The 25,924-nt window shown below is 41.4% G+C and overlaps 1 protein-coding gene across 4 annotated transcripts in view; it reads right to left on the minus strand.

Annotated features, from left to right (window-relative positions):
• LOC137281413 (monocarboxylate transporter 12-like) overlaps positions 1-25,924 on the minus strand; it is a 60,394-nt gene that overhangs the window by 5,349 nt on the left and 29,121 nt on the right. Inside the window, exons 1-5 of one of the 4 annotated variants that reach the window (XM_067812622.1) lie at positions 21,512-21,577; positions 6,078-6,415; positions 5,284-5,654; positions 2,852-2,995; positions 354-1,526 (exon numbers count right to left, since the gene is read on the minus strand). In XM_067812622.1, coding sequence (XP_067668723.1) covers positions 354-1,526; positions 2,852-2,995; positions 5,284-5,551 — 1,585 coding nt within the window. In that variant the 5' untranslated portion in view covers positions 5,552-5,654; positions 6,078-6,415; positions 21,512-21,577. Of the gene's footprint in view, positions 1-353; positions 1,527-2,851; positions 2,996-5,283; positions 5,655-6,077; positions 6,416-15,291; positions 15,462-18,422; positions 18,612-21,511; positions 21,578-25,924 lie in introns of those variants that run through there. The other 3 variants (XM_067812621.1, XM_067812623.1, XM_067812620.1) reach the window with 3 other exon arrangements.

A 25,924-nucleotide genomic window follows, 5' to 3' on the forward strand; every position in this document is an offset into this window, starting at 1 on the left:
CAGCATGTACGTCAATGTCTAGAGTCCGATGCTATCTCAATCGTGATAACTCCTATGTGTCGTCACAACATGGCAGAGACAGTGCCGATGCGACGTAAAACTTCAGACTGAACTAATGAAACTGATAAATCCGTCTGTCTGAAACCGATAAGTCCTCTTAGTTGATACCATTGTTAATCTGTGTCCTCATTGTGACCACACATACCCAATGCAATATATTATCACAACATCGGATCTGTTCGCTTCCAGCATGCACCAAGCGGGCGGATACAGCGCTTCATAATTAATCATCACTATTACTAGTACTATTATTATTATTATCAAGAAAAAAAAATGAATGGCCAGATACTCACCAATGAAGACCCCGAAGCAAGCAGCATATACAATCAACAAGGGATAACTTCCTCCACAGAAAGGACTCAGTGCAGTTGCGACGCCGCAGATAGTCAGCGCAGAGTTGTACAGCGCAAGACGGTTCACGCCCTTCCGGTCTGACAGCCAGCCGAAGATGACCCTGCCGACAGTGTTGGCGATGCCGATAACGGACAACAGAAATGCAGCATTGTGTGTCTCAACTCCTGACTCTATAGCACGATCTGGGAGGTAGATGAAAGGCATGTTGAATCCAATACTCGTCAAAAAATTTGAAATGGCGAACAGTAGAAACACGAGATTTTTCAGAAGGGAGAAGGACAGCATTTCTTTCATAGCGTCCCGGAATTCAGGCGACGGCTTAAACACGCCGCAGCATTTGCCGTTGTCGTCGTCTACGGCCTCGGGGATGGAGGTGATGCTTGCAATGTAGACGTCATGATGAGAGCGATACATTGGGATGTTCTGCAAGCTTGCGCTGTAAAATATGTCCTTGCGGTATAGCAAACCGGAATTTGCGCCCGCAGACGTCTGCCTGTGGTATCTTTGGGGGTCAAGGTAGTCAGGAGACCCTACTGGGGAGGCCGACTTTGCTCTTCCGTTTTGAACTCTGTGCAACGCGCCGTCACTACGAGCCAAGTCGGCAATTCTGGGAGAGTCAATTGTGCTTCCTTTGGGATTGGCAAGTTCCCTGTTGCTGTTGAAAATGCGGTTCATTTCAATTTCTCTTCCAGGTAGGATCAATCTGTCGAGATTCGGATTGGGCCTTGGTGAGATGAGAGCCTCGCTTTCATCTTTACCATTCACTTCCGTTTTACTGTCATACTTCCGGCTTTCTTTCTCTTCATTTTCTAAAATGTCTTTCGCCTCTTTTTCCAATTTTTCCAGCAGTTCATCTGTCTTTTTCTTGTTTTTATTTTCAAGAGGTCTAAATAAGGCTCCACAAACAACAACATTTAGAATCAGTCCAGCTTGGATGAGAATCGTTCCTTTCCAGCCGAATTCGTCGATCAACCATTTTGTAAAAGGTGCAAGAATAAATGTTCCGAATCCGGATCCACAAACCGCCAAACCGGTTGCAAATGCTCTCTTCTTCTCAAAGTAGTTGGCGACGGAGACAATAGCTGGGAGATATATGAGCCCGAAGCCAACTCCTAGAAAACCAAATAGAACAAATATTCAGAGAAATAGACAAATAATTGAATAGAATAAAGTTTCAGTCGTTGAAACCATTCATTCTAACAGATTTCCCCAATTCGCTCCAGGTTATGACGTCATACATGGATTATTTTAAGCGGTCGCATGTCACGCCGAAATCCGGGTTTGATTCCCAACAAGGGTACAGTGGGTGAAACCCATTTTCCGGTGTCCCATGCCGTGATATTGTTGGAATAGCGCTAAGAGAGGTAAAAAATTAACAGCGATGTACTATGTACTTTGTATTCCCCTATTCCAGTTTCAGTGAGTAAGTTTATATTCACGCTGAACTCAGCAATATTCCAGTTGTATGGCAGCGGACTGTAATAATCGAGTCCACACAATCCAGTGATCAACAGCATGAGCATCGATCTGCACAGTTGGGAACCGATGACATGTGTCGACCAAGACAGCGAGCCTGATCCCCCGATCCCATTACTCGCCTCTTACCACAAGCATAGTCGCTTTTTATGTCAAGCATGGGTTGCTGAAGGCCAATTCTACCTGGGACCTTCACGGGTCTATTCTAGTTTGAAAAAGCGTGACAGCTGAATATGGGAAGGTACAAACATGCCTCAGACGTTTACCGTTTTAGTGGGATATACGAGAGCTGATGAAACTGGAATTGTAACTCGGACGAACTGGGATCTCTACCCACGATCAATGGTAAACAGGTTATGGGTCTTGGCACGGCCATTTCCTTGGCGTCTACACAACGAAACACCCTTATCCCGTAAAAATTCGACAACCAGTTCTTGTCCTCAGGGGCCATTAATGGGATCGGGGGATTAGACTACACGTGTCATCGTATAGTACGCATGTAGATCATCAACCGGGTTGTCGGTTTGAGATGAATTATTGACCGCCTTCATGTACCTTAGCTATTGCTCACCGTACTGTTAAACAAGCGAGCAAATAAGCAAGCAAACAAGCAAGCAAGGAGAGTGATAAACCTAACATCTAAAATCATTTACCAGGCACGTCCATGTTATTAACTAAGGGGATCGGGAGGTCAGACTCGCGACTTGGTTGACACATGCTCATGTTCTTGATCACTGGTTTGTCTGTCCCAGACTCGATCATTTACGGATGGCCATATAGCCGGAATATTTCTCTAAGAGTCTGAAACCGACAATCCAGTGAGCAACAGCATGAGCATCAATCAATGAAATTGGGACTCTATTACAGACCTTAGATCTTATAGATGGAAACATTATGAGTGCGTCGTAAAACTAAACTCACTCACTCTGTAATTTTAGACGAAGACTATTTCACATTTTACCTGCCATAATGCCGAAGGAAAAGTAGAGGTAGTAGATGTTGGGAGCAAATAGCGACAGGATGAAGCCGACGGCAGCAACGATGGCGCCGGCAATAGTGACGGCGCGGCATCCGTACCGGTTCGTCAAAGCACTGGCGATGGGACCTGAAATAACAAAGTCATGTTTTTAAATTCTTCACAACGTTTTTGCAACGTGTTGTCTAACACAGTGACCGCCTTTAGTAATATTCCAGTTATGTGACAACCGTCTGTAAATAATCTGCACCATCGCGTCCTACATTGTACCCATGTGGGGAATCGAACCCGCGCATTCTGTTTACCATTGATTTTAAAACAAATAGGGGTAAAGTTGTATATATACCGCAGAGTTATATTAAATTATACCTATGCCTCGGGTTTTTCAAATAACGCACTCTTAGGAAATCCTCTAAAATATTCTTATGCGAAAACACACAATTGGGTGACAAAACATATCTTGAAGGTCAAGCAGGTACAGCAGATAGAGGCGTAACACTTGTCCACATTCTTGCGTCAGTAAGAACACACTTGTTCCCCACGAGATTAATACGTGCAGCTGTAATAACTAACGGGGAATTTTGAAATGAAGGCTCCAACTGGTATTACCTCAGGTGATATCTAATTACATTCTTAAGCTTTTCTAGTAGGACGGCCTTTACCCCTTAAGCTATGACGGTGAGGTTAAATGGAAGCTAACGTTCTTAAAGCTTTCAAGCTTTCGCTCGTCAGGCTGAAGAGCCGGGTTCGATTCCCCATATCGGTACAATGTGTGAATCCTATTTCTGGTGTTCCCCGCTTGCTTGAATATTGCTAAAAGCCACGTAAACCATACTAACTCACTAAGATGAGTGTACCAGTACAACGTCGATGTTCAAGCCGCTTTTAGCACTATACTGTAATAGCACGGCTTGGGACACACACACACACACAAAAAAAAAAAAAAAAAAAAAAAAAAAAAAATCACACATTGCACCCATGTGCGGAATCGAACCGCGGGACTCCGGCATGACGAACGAGCGGTGTAACGACTAAGCTACCAAACCGTCCGAATCCCTTTAAAGCTTCACGCCAGGAAAAAGTAACATCTTTTAACGTGTTTAGGTATGACTATAACAGGGATGGAACCACCGACATTCCGCTTTCATGGCAGACGTTGTAAGTGTTGTTGGTAGCGACATTACAGCAACCGTGTTAACAGTGTTAATTGTGTTGATTAACATTGTTGATTAAATCAAAGAAGGGTCAACAGTGTCAGCATCGAATTACGTTCTAAGGTATGACCACTTAAGCTAGACTGGTTAAAGTTGCCAGTGTGAAAATACGTTTCAACAGAGAGTCACATTATTGCTTCTTAATCAAACACATCGGTCAAGACCTAATTAAAACCTCTCAGTTTTTACAGGCCAAAGGAAATCCGCCGTAGCCGACACGCCATATTTGCTCTTTGAAATGTTGAAGTGAAAATGCAATTTAAAACATAAACTCTAGTCCCCTCGTAAAACGAAATTCCTGGCACATATTGGCTCCAGAGCTTCCCGTTTCTTAGAGCGTTTTGATGAAAGTATCAGTATATCAGTGTCAGCATCAACATTAGCATATATTAGTCACACCTGCGTAAGTAATTAGAACCCCTTGCGTATATGCACTGCGCTTCCGCCCTTTACTAAGAAAACCTCGAAAACTACGAATTGCGATGGTGCAGGAAATATTAATATCGCCCATGAGTGTAAAATTTACACAGAAACAAGGAATTCAGAAAACACGGGGGCGGTGGTAGCCTAGTGCTTAAAGCGTGTCCGTTCGTCACGCCAAAGACTCCATATGGGTAAAATATGTGAAGACCATCTGATATTGCTGGAATATTGCCAACAGCGGCGTAAAACCATTCTCACTCACTTACTTAAGAAAACGCTTGTGTATGACCTCACTGCATTCCAAAATAAAGATACGTTAGTCTATGTACACTCGTGCGTTAGGGTTAGCACGATCTACTTAGAAACATGTATCCTAAATTGTCCTCTTCGAAAAGATTAAAAACGTCCCGTATATTGTTTTTGTGTAGAGTCTGCCGAAGTTTCACAGATGCAACAATATCAGCTGATGTCGATGTTAATTTCGTCATTATGTAGAATGCGGTATATACATATACAATTAATAGCCGTTGTGTCAAATTTTGATAATGCGGAAAAGGCTGTCTCGATTTAAAAGCTTGCTCCAATCTATTCTTCTCTATTCGTCGTTTTCCTTTTGTATCGAACCTCGAAAACCCAAACAATCGAATAATATACTTATACACTTTGAATTTCGACATAAAAGTGTTTGACTGTTCTTTAGCCGTAACTTGGTCTTTCGACAGGTATGAACATCAATCACTGTCAGTTTCAACAGAAAAGCCATAGACATGACACACTTACCAACGGTGTAGGTGACAGCGGGTACGAGCGACCCAACCCAGGACGTCTCCCCTTTCCCTCCTTTAAAATAATCCAAGAATTCCACAAAAAACACACCGAACGAATACACAATCCCGTCTGCAATGACGTGAATCAGGAACGATGAGAGCACCACCATCCATCCCCAGCCCCCGTCGGGAGGGACAGGGAGGGACGCTGCAGCGTCCGTATCCATCTTGGCGTTCCCCTGAACGTCCTCCGTAGTCTCTTGATGTCGACCTTTACCCATGAACCCTACTGGTCAGTCCGGGTACCTCACGTGCTTCCTACAAATGACCACAGGATCACGGCATGTGCCTCTACTGGACGATTGGCGGTCTGGCACGAACTCTCTGGAACCGTAACAGGTGCCAAATGTAATATCGGTAACGAAAAGCTGCTAGTTCCGAATCGTCACGTACATGCATGAAAATTAATGTCAAGGGTACGGCTAAATTATCAAGTTTCTCACCAGAGTAACAATGACAACGGAATTTCACAACCACGAATTGCGACTTCAGGTTACAAAGTTCAAATGGAATGGTAACATTTGAATGCAACAAGCTACAGCGGTTGATCAATTATCAAACAAACCCATCATTTATAGTCATTACATGTCACGTGACTTTATGCGCTAATGCCACTGGTCGTTTCGAAAAACAAAATGGCGCGATCACCTGGCGTGAGCCATGAAAACAATTCAGGATTAAAATATCGGCGGATTGTTACGCAGGTATTAAGCTCAGGTGCGAAAGTCAACAACTGTCTTTTCTTACCTGCTGGGTACAGCTTCAGTGCACTTCGCAATCGGTGTGATAATCTTGGATTAAATGCCCCCTGCGAAATGTCATCAGCTTGGCTTGTCCGTCCGTCATCTATTCCAGCATAACTGTGAACTTCTCGGGGTTCGAGACAAAGGTGGAGATGATGAGTAACTGTTCAGATCGCAACCAGTCGTACTGAAGCCGATTGGTATCGCTTGCCATACAAGGGTAGTTACAGATATTAACGTCGTATAAAGAATATCAGCTCTGTGGGATATCAGCTAATGAATGTGCGCTCAGACAGGTGGTGATCTAGCCGGTTCGATCTTCATACCTGCTGTTCGTTGGTTCTGGAAATAGGAACATTAAAGCATTAGTATGCGTGGAAAATATAGAACTTGTAATTCAGCTGCTGAAATAAATATTTCCAAAGCATCTCATTCAAGTTTTGTATGCGGCAAGTCCAGATTATCACAGTTTAAGATATGAAAATGAAACACATCTCTTGGCTCTTTCTGTTATATAATATTAACGTAATTTAGAAAATGTTTTCTGGAAAATATATATTCATTTCAGAGACTAGATGTTGGTGTACAAGTTACACAGTAATACTACGCCACGCGTAATGAACATCGAGACATCCATATCAGGTTAAAAGAACTTGAATAAAAAATTATGAAGGATTTTGCGGGACCGAGATGTTATATCGAGACAATCAAGACATCGAGTTATCAGAGTTCGACACAACGGTGCTCGGCTGTATTGTGAGTCTAGACTTGTGAAACAAAATGTTGAGGCTAAGGCTGGAATATCCAACTGCGTATTCTTTCTAGAGAGACAAAGATGGTAAAAGTTTCATTCACTATTCCAAGGTCTTGTTGGTTTGTGGAGCTTCTTGTCTTGCGGGACGCGGTTTAAGAGATTTTATCCTACTTGCAACAGGTGCATCATAAGATAAAGACTTAAGCTGCACCAGCAAAATTCCAGTTGCAGAGTTAAAACGTCAGGGGTTTCGGTGCACATAAACATACATCCGATCCCTATTCACAAGAGCTGTCACAGCCGTAATGTTTCGATGCCATAGCTATTCAAAATTTAGAAGAAAAAAATGAGCTGACATATTTATGCACATAATGTTGGATTTATTGTTGATTTACCTCTCAAAAACTGACTTCAGTTTGACGCATGACTAGGTTGCACCTTGTAATACTGGGTAGCACCAGTGCAAGTAACAAAGCACTAAATCGAGGGCGGCATTGTATTCAATGTTTTAAGTTGACGGCGGTGAATTTTCAATACATTGTATTTGACGTCCATCCTATCAAGGGTCATCGAACGCAACGGAAAATCATGCCTGTATCTACAGACGGATACCCCATACTCCAATAACAAACTTCAAATGGTCATTTGATCGCAACAAATATTTCATGAAATCCGCCGGACAAAAGATAACTGACAACTGTATTCGTCCAACAACGTATAAACATTACAAACATTAGCGAAACGTTACTTGGCTGAAACAATCCCCGAAACACTTCTTCCAATCGTAAAGAGAATTTGACCCTTATCAAATGCACATCTATCGAACATCATTTCAGTTCCTATCAAACACAAGTGATATATATTTTTTCCGGCAGTTAACGTTCTTATGGAGTTGACGCTCACCCTAAGGAGAAGGTACAGACCAGTCAAAATGATTAACAGCTGGATTGGCGCAACAGAGCAAGTATTATGCCGCTTTTAGCAATATCACGGAGGTGGACACCAGAAAAATGGGTTTCACACTTTGTACCCACATGGAAATGGAACCCGGGTCTTCCGTGTGACTGGCGAACGCTTTAACCACTCGGCTACCCCGTCTCCGCGCACGAACGACAAGACAGCGGTGAAAATGACATGCATGGAAAATCTGTCATAAAGATGTATCCGCGGTAAAACAAACGTGTTCTGACCTACCTTGAGAAGTGGGGGTAGCCGAGTAGATAAAGCGTTCGCTCGTCATGATGAAGAGATAGGTTCGATTCCCCATAAACATAAAATAACGTTGCCCGTCGTGATAGTGTTGAAAGGTGGCGTAAAACTAACCTCCCTCTTACCTTAATGGTAGCACAAACCGCATACGCAATATCCATAGCAGAGTAAGCATTAGTCAAAACCGATCCCTAGAATACCAGTAGTTCAACCCAGTACCTCCACATCACATAGGATATACATCTCAGTCGGAGAGGAAATAGGTACAAGCTCAAATCGGGTGAGTCAGGACAATCTGTTTCTATTGTTAATTGGCTGGCTACATCCATCATTATATATATAAAGTTCATATTGTATATATATAGTTCATACATATATATATAGTTCACATATATGAACTTTGAACTTACGCCCTCATTGAGTAACCCAACACTTTGTTCGTCGGGCTAGTTAGGAAACTACAAAGGATGCTGTCCCTGCACTGAGACATTGTAACGGTACTTTGCACATGATATGTTGGAGTGTGCCGATGAATCAGGTTTCCTGTGAAGGGTCATGTCAATACATGAGTGTAGGTCACAGCTCAATTCAAGGTCGTCAAGTGTGTCATAATGATGTGCGCCATTTCTGTTTCAAACGAGTCCTCAAATAAGCGCACCCTTGACTCAAATGTGTATGTTTGACATATGTGAAGAAAGTATCTATATCGAAAGTGAACATGAATTTAAGGTGTTTAACTGTCCGGCATTATAGGTAATTCAATGGGACTGACATTCTGTAAATTATATATTGCCTTATCCATTTTCAGTTATAATTTGATTATGTTTATACAACCATGTGTTCCTAGAACACTTTTGTTAGCCACCTAGATTCATAACAATATGTGGATCTGGTCGTTTTCTTTATAACTGTTTTTTTTTTTTTATAAAACCGAAATAATGTAAAATGTCGTCTTCTAAATGCATGTTCTTTGAATTTGAAAACTTACAGGCATTTCCCAAAACCTGAGTTATCGTAAAATCGTGGACAAACATGTTGTGTCTCCAGAACACACATACAACTACATCATAATGTCACGTGAGCTAGAAGCGTTCAATTGTATATGTCCTATTATCTCAGGTTTAGAACTGGGTGTAGTTTTACCCCGTTCCAACAGTATCACGGTGGGTACACCAGATATGGACTTCACACATTGTGCCCATGTAGGGAATTGAACCCGGGTCTTCGGTTGGACAATCGGGCCTTTTACCAATACATCATCGTACACCATCAACACCTCAGATTTATACTCTTCAAAACAAGTAGGGGAAACTGAGTCTGGTAGAAAGAAAACGCATTGAGGAACGTTATAATGACATTCATCTTGTGTATGCAGCATCATTTCACGTTATCACCACACGAAAACACAATGCATGGGAAGCACGTGCAAAACGTGGGAGCCTCCTACATCTTGACGTTTTTCAGGCAGGTCGATAAATCACGGTAGACCATTTTTTTACGATAATTTTGTTGCATCTATGCATGAGTTTTCAGAGTGAAATCACATACTACTGACAGAAAACTGTAAACCTGAAATTTTCATGCCATACTCCAGTCACCTAACAAGGGGGATAACTGAACGAACAGCTTTGCTTTGAATGAAATTCATGTGGTGGTGCATTCTCAAAACATCCATTATTTTTTGGGTATCAACACTGATTCAGTACCATATATCTGGACAGGCGCTTTACTCGCACACACCACGTATCATTGTTTAGGTGACATATACTGGACAAAAATAGTTAATGATATGTGCATTTTTTACAGTTATGAATAATGATCTATCTCCTCGTTGACCCACTGATAAAATATCAGTCATACAAATACCAATATCCCTAACTTATTTTGTCCAGTATATATCGCTCCCGGGACAAGTCCACCTGTTACCAAATGTCACGTGACATTGACATGCGCGTGATGATATTGTTACTGTAGCTATGACATTTGTGTCGTCACATGACTCGTAATGCATCTGTCAATCATTATTGGGTCGGTTAATTGTACACTCGATACGTGTGTATCGTTTTACGATCTTTTTCGAAAACGTGATTAACAGTATTCGTCGCTTTTCCATTTGTTTCCACAGTTTCAGTGACCCGAGAGGACGCTGGGATGACAGTGGTTACAGTGTCACTCGTCACCCGAGGACAAGGTTCGATTCTCCACATGTGAAGCCCATTTCTGGTGTCCCTCGCGGTGGTATAGATTTTAATATAGCTAAAAGCAGCGTAAAACTAAACTCGCTTCCTTCCTCAATCACCATCTCATTAAGACATGACAATAAATCGCCTTTGGATATAGCGTCTACATTAAAAGGTCGTTCTATCTCATTGAATGTGCTGTAGAGAGTATATTGTCATAATCACTGTCGTCGTCACGATCATAGAAACGTCGCTTGACGTCGCTGACACTGCAACTATTAAAATGATGTCAGAACTAAGACTACTAGTTATAACCCCATCTTTAAAACTGTCGACAGCGTTTATGAAGGCAACCATCATCAACAACGATGACATGGTCGTCAACACAATGGCCGTTGATCATCCCTACCGTTAGACTAACAGTATGTAGATTAAAAATTGTGAACGAATGCCGTGTTAGGCCGCAACGGACAGCATGTGGTAGAACAAAGGATGAGCGAAATGTCATCTGGTTTGAAGGGTACCATTTACACCATGGCGGGTCTGTTTCATTTGGGATCAAAACCCGGAGTTATGCAGTCTTAAGACGTTTAACACTTAGATGACATGTGCCAGCACATGATGCTGAAGAACCATGACATATAAACATCGTATATATGGGATTCGAACCTATGAGGACGCGTCAAAGTGGCGCAAACTTTCCATTCTAGGGAGCGCAGCAAACCATTTTTCGCTTAAGCCCGATAATGTACATCTAAATGCCCACAGAACGACTACAGGATAAACTAACGCATGCGTTTTCGTTCAAGGGCGATTGAAAATATCTGCATTTCAGTTATGAGTCACATATAAGCATGACTTTAACAAAACAGTCACATGCATGTCGATGGAAAACATTCATCATCTATAATACGAGGCATAACATGTTTGCTGTACGTGATGACGGTATGGGAAACTCTTTGTTATCAAACAATGCTGTTGTCAAATGACCCACAGAGGAATTACCATTTAAACTGTCTGATATAAACATCTTTTTAAGCCAGAATTAGAAAGCAATTCTTTTAACAAAAATTCATGTGCAAGTCCTGCCTTTTGTCTATATTGGAATCTATGCCCCCGATTCTCGAGTTGTTCGGAAAGCGCTTCTGAGCAGTACTTTTGGACTGGAACTGTATGTGTAAATCTTTGATGATGATGATGATGATGATGATGATGATGAAGTTGATGATTTCCCTGCATCTTAAAACTCAAAGGTATTTACAAACTAAATAAAGTAAGCATTACATATTTCCAGTGTATTCGAGCTATTCTTAAAGAGCTGTAAGCTGTGGATTCAGAGCAAGCAGGAAGCACTTCAGCCAGCGATTTTAATCACACAAATAAACATTTGGAAATTACATCGATAATAGTCGGTAAGGGACGGTATTTCGCAAGTATGTAGAGAAACAACTTCCATGTCAAGTACCGTTACACAACATGTAATGGCGTCAAATCCACGTGACCACCCCCTCGAGATGCCCGAACAATGGATAATAAAACAAGTCTGCTCACCAACGCGAGGAACCAAAAGTCAAGTACATTCAAGGGTATTTTCCGTATTCTCGCTTGAAGGCATATTGTTTATAGCAGTACCTCGGGAAATCTACATAACTTTCATACCAGTTCCCATGAATAACTAAAAAGCTTCGAGGCATAACCTAAATTTGTATTCTATTGCCATGGCGGCTATTGTTGTTCTCAAAGATTATTCAAACGCGAAGCAATAAATAACATGTACATACTAGACATGTCGTTTCTGTTTCAGTTTTTTGCAGGGTCTTGCTCTAGACCATTTTTTAGATAAGGCAATGCATGTAATTTTGTGTTCCTTGGCCTATAAGTGTGCTTTGATCATAAAGAAATATAGTGAAAAGACATTACAAAGACTGTGGTTCAGGGACCACCTTCACAAAGGTGTTATAGTTTGGCATGAAATGCATGTAGGCCCGGATTTTTTTGTAAATAACTCTTCATCCAATGATCCAATCGATCTCAAACTTTGCAAGTGGATCTGTTGCCAGGCAACCGAATAACGTTGGAAATCACCAAGTTTATGCATTCGTATGAAAGAATCTGTCTATATGTAACTGTCAACAAAGTAACAGCAGGATGCTGACAGCTTACCGAGGGAGGGAGCCAGTGACCTGTAACAGCGGCAGTGTCGGGTCAGAATGGCAAATGCACGTGCAGTTCATGATAGTTACCTGTTCACTAAACAGTGATTGGCCGTTTGCATCATTCGCACTGACTACTTCCAGTTGTCATCGTGAAAGCTTATTCAGACGATGCTAAAAGTTTAATTAGAAAGGTGTTTAATTTTTTTAATAACGAGAGCAAACGTAGCAAACCGATTTATAAGGTTCGGATTACATGAAAAGTACAACTTTTACTCTAGGTATGAAAAAGAACATTGTGCTAAAAATGTGAGAAATAAACCAACAACCAATAAACAAAACCTTGTACATAAACGTAGGCATTCGTTTGACATCAGGGTCATCAGAGATGTCATTCGCCGGCTATTTGCTAGAAATGAACCTGTGACACCTCTGCATGCCTGTCACGTGCAAAGTTGACCTACACTGACAAACGTGGACCTTTCTAACCCAACTCTGCCGCTGTTACAGGTCATAGGCGTTTTGAGATCGGGTCCCGGAGAAAAGCGCCTAGGTTTGTAGATGTTTTCCCAACTTTTGTCATAAAATGAAATCCAACGAAATAAGCAATAAATTCGCTTCTAGAATGAATGAGTGAGTAAGTTTAATTTTCCGCCGCTTTTAGCAATATTCCAGCAATATCACCAGAAATTGACCTCACACCAATGTGGGCAATCGAACTTCGGCGTGACAAGCGAACGCGTATAACCATAGGGTTATTCCACCGCCCCTCTTTCCAAGCAACATGCGATGTGCGATACTTTACGAAACTACGTTTTTATGGAAGCAATACACACTTCCACGGCGGAATCCAAATTGAGTACAAGATTAATATGAATAACGGTAGTTTTATTCCCAAGGGATGGAAGAACTACTAAGACATACATCCAAATCGCACAATTCCCTGTACTCTATCAAGATAATCTTACACAGTGCGAATGCGGGAATGAAATATCTTTTCTGACCCGACGTAATCGAAATATCTTATGCAGGCAGTTGGCGCTTTGATTCTGACACTGCGTCCAAAACGTCTGAGGGAACTGTGAAATGAGATGACATCATTTGATCACGTGAATATTTGCATCTGTTGTGTGATACACGTGACGTCCGTGCAGCATGTAACTTGCGTGAAGCAGGCAAAACTGAACATATGGGATAAATCATGTTCGGATGAAAGAATTATTTTAAAGTGAGTGAGTGAGTGAGTGAGTTTAGTTTTACACCGAACTCAGCAATATTCCAGCTATGTGGAGGCGGTCTGTAAATAATCGAGTCTGGACCAGACAATCAAGTTATCAACAGCATGAACATCGATCTGCGTAATTGGGAACCGATCACCAAGTCAACCAAGTCAGCAAGCCTGACCACCCGATCCCGTTCGTCGCCTCTTACGACAAGCACAGTCGCCTTTTATAGCAAGCATGGGTTGCTGAATGTCTATTCTTCCCCCTGACCTTCACGGGTCAAAAATTCTTTTGAAAGACGTTTAACAATAAATACACATGACGGATTAAATAAAATAAACTGAATTTGAACTGAACTCAAACTATGGCATTTTATACGTGCGTGTCTAATTTCCAAACTCAGCCAGCAATATTTAGTGATTAATTGTTTTTGCACACAGCAATATATTCCAGCTATTTGGCAACGGTCTGTAGATAATGGAGTCCTGACAATTCAATGATCAACAACATGAGTATCGATCTTCTCACTTGGGACACGATGTCATGAGCCAAACGAGTCAATAGCCGGATCCCCTTCATCGCCCTTTTGTCCTGTCTCTTTGTAAAATAACCATTGAAACTCGGATGAATTTGAACTGTGCACCTCCCTTTTCTCAATAGTGCAACGACTTTTAGGTCGTTATAACCTTTGTTAGTGTACCACTTTGGACTTAAATATACAGAAAGAGGCTGTATATAGTTTGTAAGTACATCCGTCCATGATATGCACACATCAGTCAAAGCACCCATGCATGCCTCCATCCATACCATGTATGTAAGCATTCACCCATCCACGCATGCATGCATGGCTCCATCTATACCAGGTATGTAAAAATACATCCATCCACCCATGCATGCATGCATCCAGGCATGCATGCATGCATCTGTGTAAGCATCCATCCATCCACACGGGCATGCATGCAGACATCAATACATACATGTATGACAACATGCAAACATCCACCCATGGATGCATGAATCCATTCATACATACCATTTATGTACGTATGCATTCATCCACCCATACATGCACACGTCCATCCATACATATCATCTCTGTAAGCATCAATACATGCATACATCAATCCATGCATGTATGAAAGCATACATCTATCCACCCAAGACGTTGTGTATCCATAGATTAGTAGAAACACCGAAACGATGCTCGTAGAGACGTTGCATATCCATAGAACATCCACCCATGGATGCATGAATCCATTCATACATACCATTTATGTACGTATGCATTCATCCACCCATACATGCACACGTCCATCCATACATATCATCTCTGTAAGCATCAATACATGCATACATCAATCCATGCATGTATGAAAGCATACATCTATCCACCCATGCATGCATGAATCCGTCCATCCATCCATATCATTTATGTAAGCATCAATACATGCATACATCAATCCATGCATGTATGAAAGCATACATCTATCCACCCATACATGCATGAATCCGTCCATCCATCCATCCATACCATTTATGTAAGCATCCATCCATGCATGAATGCATGTATCCATTCATACATGAAAGCATCCACTCTTCCATAAATGTACGTAAGCTTGCATCCAACCGTAGGTCCCACCATCCATCAACAGAACCAACCATCCATCCATCCATCCATCCATCCACCCTTATCACTTACCTGATCATGGATTGATAAGTAGCTCTGGGATAATTAAACAGCGGTTAAAATCTTCCCTGCCTCTGCTCAATATTGCCATCAGCGACATCGACCACGTGTGCCACAGCGATCTATAAATGACTCTCAACAGTGAAACAAGTCTTCACGCGTGTAACCCACCAACGAGGTCTGCCTCAAAACACCAGGAATATACATCCTTGTTTAACTATAGAACGGAAGGAAAGCAACAACTGGTTAGCGAGAATACATTACTATACAGATTCCATTGTCCCATAGTTTGATACATGCTGACGTAGAAAAGTAGGTTCACCCCTATGGATAGACTAACGATTGGTATCTGAAATAAATACATTCTAAAGAAAAAAATGGTTCCTAAATTAAATACAACAGAAAAGAGCCCAAACACTTCATTTTCAAAAACTGTGCTAATCTAGACTTGCCACATCGTATCCCAACTTCGTGGATTGATGCCAATGATGTCGATAACTGGATTGTCTGATCTAGACTAAATTATTCACAGACAGCAATAATATACACACATACTAACATTTGCATAACGCTGATATCCAGCTAAGCTGCTGAAAGCCGCTCGATCACTGGATGTCAATCTCAACGGCACATCGTATTGTCAATCTCAACCCTGGGACAACCGAGTTCATGTGGCTTTCTCATCCTAATGAGGTACCCATTCACAGCTGGGTGTACTTTGCCCAAGTTCACTGCACGTTGCTGTACTCGCAACTAAGCATTTGCACGTGTTCATGTGGATACCATCTGGTCATATACCAACTGATTCGCGGGTTCTTTTAAGTGCACCAGGTGTGTACTGTACACTATAGGGGATGTGACACCACGGACAGATTCACAACACAAAAATGAATCAGAATCTTTTTCACAGGTAGACTCGATCCCGGCACTTGAACCTCACCGCATTACTAGCCTGGCGCTTAATCAGCCAGCTCGCCCACCGAGCCAGTTCAATCTGGATGAGCGGCGTTAAACAACAAACCAGGGAGCAGGTACATAACGCCATGCATGCGTCATGTTGCGCACGTCGTTACGTTAGTGCAGTAACCTTGACCTTGAACCCCAATACCTGCCTGACCCCTGACACGACTCCATTGTGAGTCACATGACTGTATGCACGGCATGTTGAGTGGGTTGTTGTCACACCCTGTGTCACAAATCAAATGCAGTCTCATATTTTGTCCCGTTTCTGCAGCGAAACGAGATGACGAAGGGGCAGGGCATTCTGACATCATGAACATTCATAAATGAAAACCATGCTGCACATCTGAACAGAAAACGTGAATAAAACATTTTCTCTTTTTACGTTTTCTGAATTTTAACTCAGACCGACTATCAATGCGACCGAGGTTATTCCAAGTGACCGTGTGGTTGACGGAAGGAAATATGGCAGATGGAACAAGGATGATAGATGACGAATTGATGCTAAACCCTGTGAGTGAGTTCAGATGATTTCCTGTTTTCTACTCTCGTCTGCCTTCTTTATAGACAGTATGTAAAACAACTGCATGTTATAGCGCTTAATTACAGAACGTGTAATGACGTTTTACTTACTGAGAACATCACGTGCAGGGATTAAGGAATCGTGATGTCCTCTTGATATGTAAAACTGACCAACGAGGAGAGTTCTATGGATATACAACTTCTTTGATATAAATATGAGCGACGTGTCGGTGTAGCGACTAACATCGTTATAACTTGCTTGATTGCGGTGCTAATAGCTAAGATGAAAAGTAGCTCATATTAAAGACGTTGTGTATCCATAGATTAGTAGAAACACCGAAACGATGCTCGTAGAGACGTTGCATATCCATAGAACACTGTTCGTTGTCCATCACAGGAACTTCTAATTGCCAGTCATAGAAGTTGTGTGAAATTGCTGGATGAATTCTTTGACTAACAGAAGTTACAGAAACAAAGTGTTGTAAATATATAAACAACGGTTAAAACCATTCAAACGACGATCGATCCAAGGATGGGCACTATCGGGGGTGAACCGAGATCGATGCCGAAGGACAGTGATACGCCTTAGAGTGTCACAGAGTTAAAGGTGAGACGGATACTGTGGTGGTGTCCGATAGATCAAGCTATACTACTCAAAGTTTGCATAGGATCAGGTTTTGATGGTATCAGAAAACGATCCAACAGATAAGGACTCTGTAATATCCCCTAGGTAACCTCCATATGACCTCTATGTCATCATGAACAGGACATGTAGTGACGGGCCCGAAGTTCACGTGGAGTTCGGAAATGGATGGAATACCAAGTCCCATCTTTGGTGCCAGCCCAGATTTGGATCAACAGGAAATTGAATCGACTTAATGGCAATACACTCAGAAATGACCCGCGGAACGACATTAGCCTTATCGTCTCTGGGTGAAACGAACCCAGGCTGAGAGACGAGCGAACGCAATTAAAATACCAAACATATTTCAGGCAGAAAGACATCGTTGTCTTCACTTATTGGCAGCACACTCAGGAATGACCCGCGGAACGACATTAACACAATCGTTTCTGCTCACTAAGTTCGAAATCGTCTAAGATAGGCTGATCTCTAGCCACGAAAGGCATGCATTTACATCCCATGCATATGGAATCAGTAGACAATTACCCCTGTCGAGGGTGAATCGAACCAAGGCCATAGGTGTGACGAGCGAACGCAATAACAAATTTCAAAGCAACCGCATGTACAGCTACCTTTTGTGTGCCTAGGTAAATTGCTGGAGTTAGTGAGTCTAGATTTGTGTAGCAATATTTTAGCAATATCACAGCAGGAGGCACCACAACTGGACTTCCCACACTGTACCCTTGTGGGGAAGCGAACTCGGGTCTTAGGCGGGACGAGCGAACGCGTTAACCACTGGACCACCCCATCGGCCCTGAAATTGCAGGAACACTTCTTCTTCTTCTTTTCTTGTTCTTCTTGATCTCTTCAACTCAAGCACCTCACAGCGTTCGCTCGTTTGCCTGTCTATAATATCGCCACACATCACGCCCTACTCCAAAACATCCCAGTTTTAGTCATAACGAATACCATACCATACCAAACACATGCAGCTGATCCTTTCATTAGTATAGCTATCTGCAGACTAGCAATGTCTTACCTGGCGACATCAACCACAGTATCCAATTGTGGCATTCCAGTTTCTCTAGCCTCAGCGAGTCACAACACAACTGCATGAGAGTCTCACACACGCTAACCTTTAACAATGGTTGAAAGAAGAATACACCCATAAGTCAGCGTTCTCTTATGTCAGGGAAGCCTCGTGTCTAATCATAAGTATTTGCTCCTTAACTAGGTCAAGGATCAGCTGATCGGATAAGTGTTAAGTTGACCTACTTAAGAGTAATATTTCACTTCAATGTGGTGTCAGTTGCACTCTGGCTCAAACAGGCGCTGTGGTGCATGTTAGATCATGGGAAATTATTTGCGAACTTGTTTCGCCTTTCATAATTTAGATTGTCAGGAAATGATGCCCGTTTTGTTTCCATGAAACAGACTTACGTCAAACGAAAATAGTGATTATGTACATATGGAGCCATATAGTGTTAAACACAATCTTAAACACGATGTAGTTTCCTAAACCCAACCCTATACACGTTTGTATCTGTTAAACACAATCCTAAACACGTTTTTATCTGATAAACACAATCCTAAACACGTTTTTATCTATTAAACACAGTCCTATACACGTTTTATCTGTTAAACACAATTCTATACACGTTTACTTGATGAACAAAGTCCTACAGACGTTTTCTTGGTTAAACACACTCACACACAACTGTAGATGCTAAAGACAAACCTAGGCATGTTAAACTGTTCAACACAATCCTGCATACCCTTAACATTAAACAATCCTAAACGCTTTTCATCTGCTGAACACAATTCTAAACACACTCTATTAAACACAACCCTAACGACCCCTTATCTGTTAAACACAACCCTAAAGACCTTTTATCTGTTAAACACAACCCCAAAGACGTTTCTATGTGTTAAGACACACTTTTATCTGGGGCAGCCTAGTTGTTAAAGCGTTGGTTCGTCGCGTGAAAAACCGCGTTCGATTACCTGCACGGGTAAAATGATGAAAACGATATATTATACACATGAGGGGCTGATGACTGAAAGAACAAGGCCCTAACACTAAACAAGTATACATCATACTCGTGTCACTTTAACTTTATTGGGATTCAATCGTCTATTGAATTCAATTATCTGAATTAATGTAACGTCACAATGATCAACAAAAAGAATTAGAAATAGATCATTCACTTTTAATGCACAACATCATGTCTCTTTTATCAGTTCATCCACCACCGTTTTCATTCATCTAGAGGAAATTTATACCCTCATTAAAACCTCGATATTGAGGGTTTGTAAGATACTTTAATTGAGATTCCAATCTGAACCTGTCAGATTCAATCGACTGAACTAACGAAGCGCAGCGGATGATATACAAGAATCAGATTTGAATCATGCATATTTAATGCATAGTGACAATAGTATGTCACATGTTCATTTGGCCAAGGAAACATTAATACAAAATGGTATTGATCAGGAGATGTTTAAAAAATATATGCCTAATATTTACGTAAAACGTATTTGTGATATCCAGAGAAGATCCAGAGAAGTTTTTCATATCTACTTAGATTGGCATAGCGAGTGGCAAGAAACACATATCCTGTTCAGTCACATTCAGGTTTATTTGCTTGTCTTTTAACGCCTCAACATTCCAGCTATATGTTGGCCATCTGCAGATAATCGATCGAGTCTGGTTTAGACCATCAAGTGATCGACAGCATGAGCATCGATCTACGCAATTGGGATACCATATTAACACGTGACAACCAAGTCAGCGAGCTTGACCACCTGATCCCGTTAGCCACCTCTTACACAAGCACGGGAGAAAAATAGGGTTATTTGGGGCAATGTTTTACCAGTGAGTTCCTCCTGAATAGTGGCTGCATTTCACGTGATCATTTGTAAAGACATTTAACAGGTCTGGTACATTTCACACATATCTATTGTAGAGAGTGAGTTTAGCTTTACTCCCCATCCAGCAATATTCCAGCTGTATGAGGGTCTGTAAATAATCGAGTCTGCACTACATATCTATTGGATAATTACTAGGTGGAGTTATCGACATCATTTAAGTGAATTCTCTGAGGGGTAGCCTCGTGGTTAAAGCGTTAGCTCGTTCCGCTGAAGACCCGGGTTCGACTTCCCACACGGACACAATGTGTGAAGCCTATTTCTGAAGTTTCCAGTCGTGATATTGCTGGAATATTGCTAAGAGCGACGTAAAATCGAACCCACTCCCTCATTCAAACGAATCGAAAAACAATCGATGCATCAATCAGTATTGATAAATGAATGAATTTGATCTATCTGATTTGATCTATCTGTCCCTAGCTATTGCCTCTTCAACAAACTTGATCTGGGTTTCAAGTTTACTTTCGGTTATTAAAAGAGACTGAAACTATTTCATATAATCCGTACATTCACCTGGAAAAAGACCTCAAAAGTCCAAGAGAGAAAAAACTGTAGCGATAGTATTGCAATGGTTGGTCGCAAAAGTGAGTGAGTTTTAGTTTTACGCCGCACTCAGCAATATTCCAGCTATATGGAGGCGGTCTGTAAATAATCGAGACTGGACCAGACAGTCCAGTGATCAACAACATGAGCATCGATCTGCGTAATTGGGAACCGATGACATGGGCCAACCAAGTCAGCTAGCCTGACCACCCGATCCCGTTAGTCGCCTCTTACAACAAGCTGAGTCGCCTTTAATGGCAAGCATGGTTTGCTGAAGGCCTATTCTACCCCGTGGCCCTCACGGGTCTGGTCGCAAAAGACTATCAGCATCACTGATGTTGCAATAGACTGGTAGTTGGTTCTGACTCAATGGTCACCCGTAGTATTCATATCCAGAGCAAAACACAACATTCTATTCCAATCCCGTTAGAATAATTTAATAAAAACAAATCCAAACGCTGCATGATCACCCTCAGTCTAAATAGGCCACTGCTGGTCAGTAAACAGTTGGACTGAATGCTTTGGTGCATGTTGTGTGGACAATTAATACATATTGATTACACGGATGACGAACGTGCACCAATTCAAGAAAATAGCCCAGTCTTCTTCTAGCACAAGTGCAAAAGACACAAATAATACATTGGTTAACATACATACCAAACACTGGAAAGAACTCTGAGAATGACAATACATCCGTGTTTTGACAACTGCGAGTCCAAATCTGAGGAGTATATCTGTTTGGACTATTTATAGTGTCACGTGACGCATAGTGGCGTCACAAAGCACCTGGTGACATTGTGTGACTCGTTTCAGTCGTGGGTCATGTAATCGGAAGTGCGCCCTTCAGAACGGATGTGGTGTTGTTCAGTGGTCCTGTGGAACTGTTTATATCAAGTGTACATGTTATCGCAACTGAAACAGTGTTCGTCGTTAGATTATTAATGCCGGACTTTATATTGGTAGACTGCTAAATTGACCGACCTATCGATTTTCTTCTGAAGACGACGATGGTAGTGTTTGTGAAGCTGTGATCGCCATTGTTTAGTGAGGCGTTAATAGCAACAGTACGTGTGATTACCATAGCAGCAGCAGCAAGCAAGCAGTAGTAGTAGTAGTAGTAGTAGTAGTAGAAGTAGTAGCGGTGGTAGTAGTAGTAGTAGTGGTGGTGGTGGTGGTAGTAGTAGTAGTAGTAGTAGAAGTAGTAGTTGTGGTACTAGTAGTGATGGTAGTGGTAATAGTAGCAGTTGTGGCAGTACCACCACCACCACTACTACTACTGTTGTGTAATGGTAGTAGCAGTAGTTGTAGTAGTAGTAGTAGTAGAAGCAGCAGCAGCAGTAGTAGCAGTAGCAGTAACGGTATGTAGTATTGGTGAAAGTTATATTTGTAGTAGTAGTAGTAGTAGTAGTAGTAGTAGTAGTAGTAGTAGTAGTAGTAGTAGTAGTAGCAGCAGCAGCAGTAGTAGTAGTAACAGCAGCAGCTTCGTAAACGCAATTCAGACGACAGAGCCACTACAATCAACAAAACCATTATGACCTTGGACATGAGCATAACCTGGAGGCGCTGAGACCCTTGGTTTTGTTTCGAACCGATGGCGAGAGGGCAGTTACATTCCAGCAATAACGGAACGCCATTATAGATTTAAAACCCACTCATCCATAAACATAAATGTTCGTTTACCAGTTGTTTAGGGCAAATAGATTTAGTTTGCTGGGATAACCTGGTGCTTACAGCGTTTGCTTGTCACGCGTTCCATTCCACACGGGTGCAGTGTGTGAAGTCCATTGCTGGTGTCCCCCGCCGTGATATTGCTGAATTGCAAGACTGTCCCACCGTATCCAGCATCGTCGATATACACAGGTTAAAAGTGGGACATAGTACTGACATTCAAACATGAGGACAAATATATTTCCTCCAGCCAACCTTGACCTATAGATGATCCACGACCTGACAAATAACCCCAATTTGCATACTTGGGAACGCCCCACAGAACGATCCACTTGAAACAAGAGGGAGACAGGTTGTCTGATAAATATCGAGAAGTTCATTTTCCCCGTGCGTTTCACGCATGAATTGTTATAGCACACTCGATTTGGCAACAGGTACAATCCCAACGAATTGAATCAACACAATAAACTGAGAAAATATGTTTAGGATCACCGATCCATTTCACGAAGCAAATGACATTTTCCTGGGGTTTTTTTTCAACAAAATTGTTGAATATCTAAAATGCTTGTCAATGCCCCAATCACCTATTTGACTTCGTCTTAACTAAAGGTTAGCGTGGAATATCAGTATCTTATGCCTGAGATTGCAGTCTTATCATTCGAAGGAATATGCGGTGTTGTTTTAATGGGTAAAGTCTGCTAAATATTAAATAGATAATAACTACATATAGTTAATTGTGTTTCATTTAACTTTTTAATATGTTAAAAGTTATCTGTTACTGAATGGTGGTGGCTAAATCAGAGTAGCCAGGGGGAAATATTTTTATCCCACAATTTTGTTCCTATTTCTCTGTACGGGCCGATTTTCGTCCATAATTCCGCTGGTGATCGACCGGGAATACATGTCTCGGAAATTTATATAACCGGTTCCAGAGAAATGATTAGTATTCAAACAATATTTCCAAATTTCTGTCATATTTTTATTATGGTCACCAAAATTGTGTACAGAAAACTGAAGATACCTTTTGACATTGATAAGTCAGTGACAAATATCTTTGTACACAAATTTGTCGGTTTGGGGATTATTCAGTACCAGACTCAGTAGATTTATCAGTGACTAAAAAAATATAAAATACAGACAACTCACCAAAGATTACTCTTTTTTTATGACAAAGTATGGGAACAGTAAAAACCTGATATAGTATGTGTCAATTATTATACAAGACGCACCAATGCTGGAAAATTAGGCGGACTTACTGATTTATGCTTTAATTATCACTCTCTGAATCAGTCTCGGTGTCAGAATCACATGCAAGTCCTAAGTCAATCACTAGTCTGTCAATTTCCCTTTCTACTGCGATTTTGCTTTGCCAGTAACCATCTTCAGTTGTTTTAACATGTCTACAACATTCCGACCATTCTTTTGCACCGATTGCAGACATCCTTTCATTTATGGCAACTCTTAAGGAACGTTTGTGAACTGCAAGTTTTGTGAAGCGACATAATTTTTCACATTTGCCCAAATTAACTCAATCGGGTTTAGTTCTGCGTGGTACGGAGGGAGACGTAGTACATCATGACCATGTTCGGCTTTAAGCACTTTCTCATCAAATGTGATACTGTGCCTTTGTCCACGCTTTTATGTCATCTTTTCTGTTGGCGGTTGTCGGACATTTGTCCACTTGCTTGCTATATATGGTGCATTATCCATAACGATGACAGAGTGCAGTGGAAGGTTTGGGATCAACTTTTCCTGGAGCCATTTGGAAAAATTATCAAAGTTCATCTCGTCATGACAGTCTGCTGATTTGAGTTTGGAATCAAAAACAAGCAAAGCATTTGGAACAAAACAGTTTTCACCCCCTGCATGAACCACAATAAGCCGAGGTCCGGTGCCAGACGGAGGTTGAACCCCATTTATTACGACTTCACCCTCAAGTTGCCAACACTTTGGGACAATGTGGTGTGCGTGCAACCATGTTTCATCGATAGAGATGGGTGTTCGATTTTCTTTTCTGTATTTCTTTATTGCGCGCAAGTATTACAAACGCTTGGAAACAATGTCTTTACGTTCCATTAAAAGTTTACGGTTTGACTGCGTTTTTCGCCACCTAAACCCCATGTCTTTGAGATTTTTTCGAAAACTTTCCTTAGCACCCTTGTAGTTCAACTGGCACTTTGCCATATCATACATCGTTATATCATACATCTGTTTAACAGTATTGAGACGTGTAAAACAGTAGCGAGACTGGTGTTAAACAGTAGCGAGACAGGTGTTAACCAGTAGCGGTGTTGATTTCATATCACGGTTAGCATGTATTGCACGTGCATAATCGTCAAGCTACCTGTAGCAGCCACGTGTACTCGCCCAATTCGTTGTACCGCCTCTCTTGTCCCAAATGCGTTTAGTGCGCAGGATCATCTAATATGTGTCTAGCAGTAGATAGGAAAAGGTAGAGGCCATGTTGTATACTGAACATAAAAAACCGTATGTTTTTTTTTTAAAAAAAACGCCGACATCTCATAAACGTAGGGGTTCATGTTTATGTCTTCTATTAAGAAACGTGACAAAAAGCCAGAGTTGCGTTTCTTTTGCTGTTCAGTATACTAAAAGCAGAAACTGAATTGGTCAAGGGAACACCTTGGACACTTCCTGTCTGAATGTGTAGTACTACTTAATGAGTCATCATCATCTTCTTCATCATCTTCTTCTTCTTCTTCTTCTTCTTCTTCATCATCTTCTTCTTTTGTATAATATGAATATAAAAAATACCCTTTGGGTAAACGTTAGACAAGTTCAATAAAGCTGTGCCAATGAACTAAAGTGAGAAAAGACGTGTCCAGCACGGTGTCACTCATATACATTGCATAAAATTGCAGTAGTATTATTATCTGGTTCATGCGCGAATATTTACAGAGCACCGTCACATATCTGGAATATTGTGGCATTAAATGACAAACAGGCAAACACTCAAGCTCAGTATCATTGCGATATTTTGATATCAATGATTTATTGATATAATCCTCGCCATCTATTTCACTGTAAACAACAGGATATATAAACACCAACAAAGACGTTCTCAGAGTAGATACAGCGCCATACCACATAATCAAACATTTGTGGATACTGACTGCTAGGTGCCTTGCGCGAATTTTTAGGAATCCATCTACCGTTGTTTGACACCCAAACCACGCGAGAAACCACGTCACAATATCCGGGGATCGTCTCAAAGGCTACAGCCAAATTACTCCATCTTTACCTGAATGTGTGTTTATTTGTTCGTGTGAGCGCTTGAGTGTTTGAGTGCATGAGAGCGTGTGTGCGCTTGAGTGAGTGAATTTAGTTGTACGCCGCTTTCAGCAATATTCAAACAGAATCACAGCGGGAGACGTCAGAAAGTCG

The sequence above is a fragment of the Haliotis asinina genome, chromosome 4, assembly GCF_037392515.1.
Source record: "Haliotis asinina isolate JCU_RB_2024 chromosome 4, JCU_Hal_asi_v2, whole genome shotgun sequence".
Classification (NCBI taxonomy): Eukaryota; Metazoa; Mollusca; class Gastropoda; order Lepetellida; family Haliotidae; genus Haliotis; species Haliotis asinina.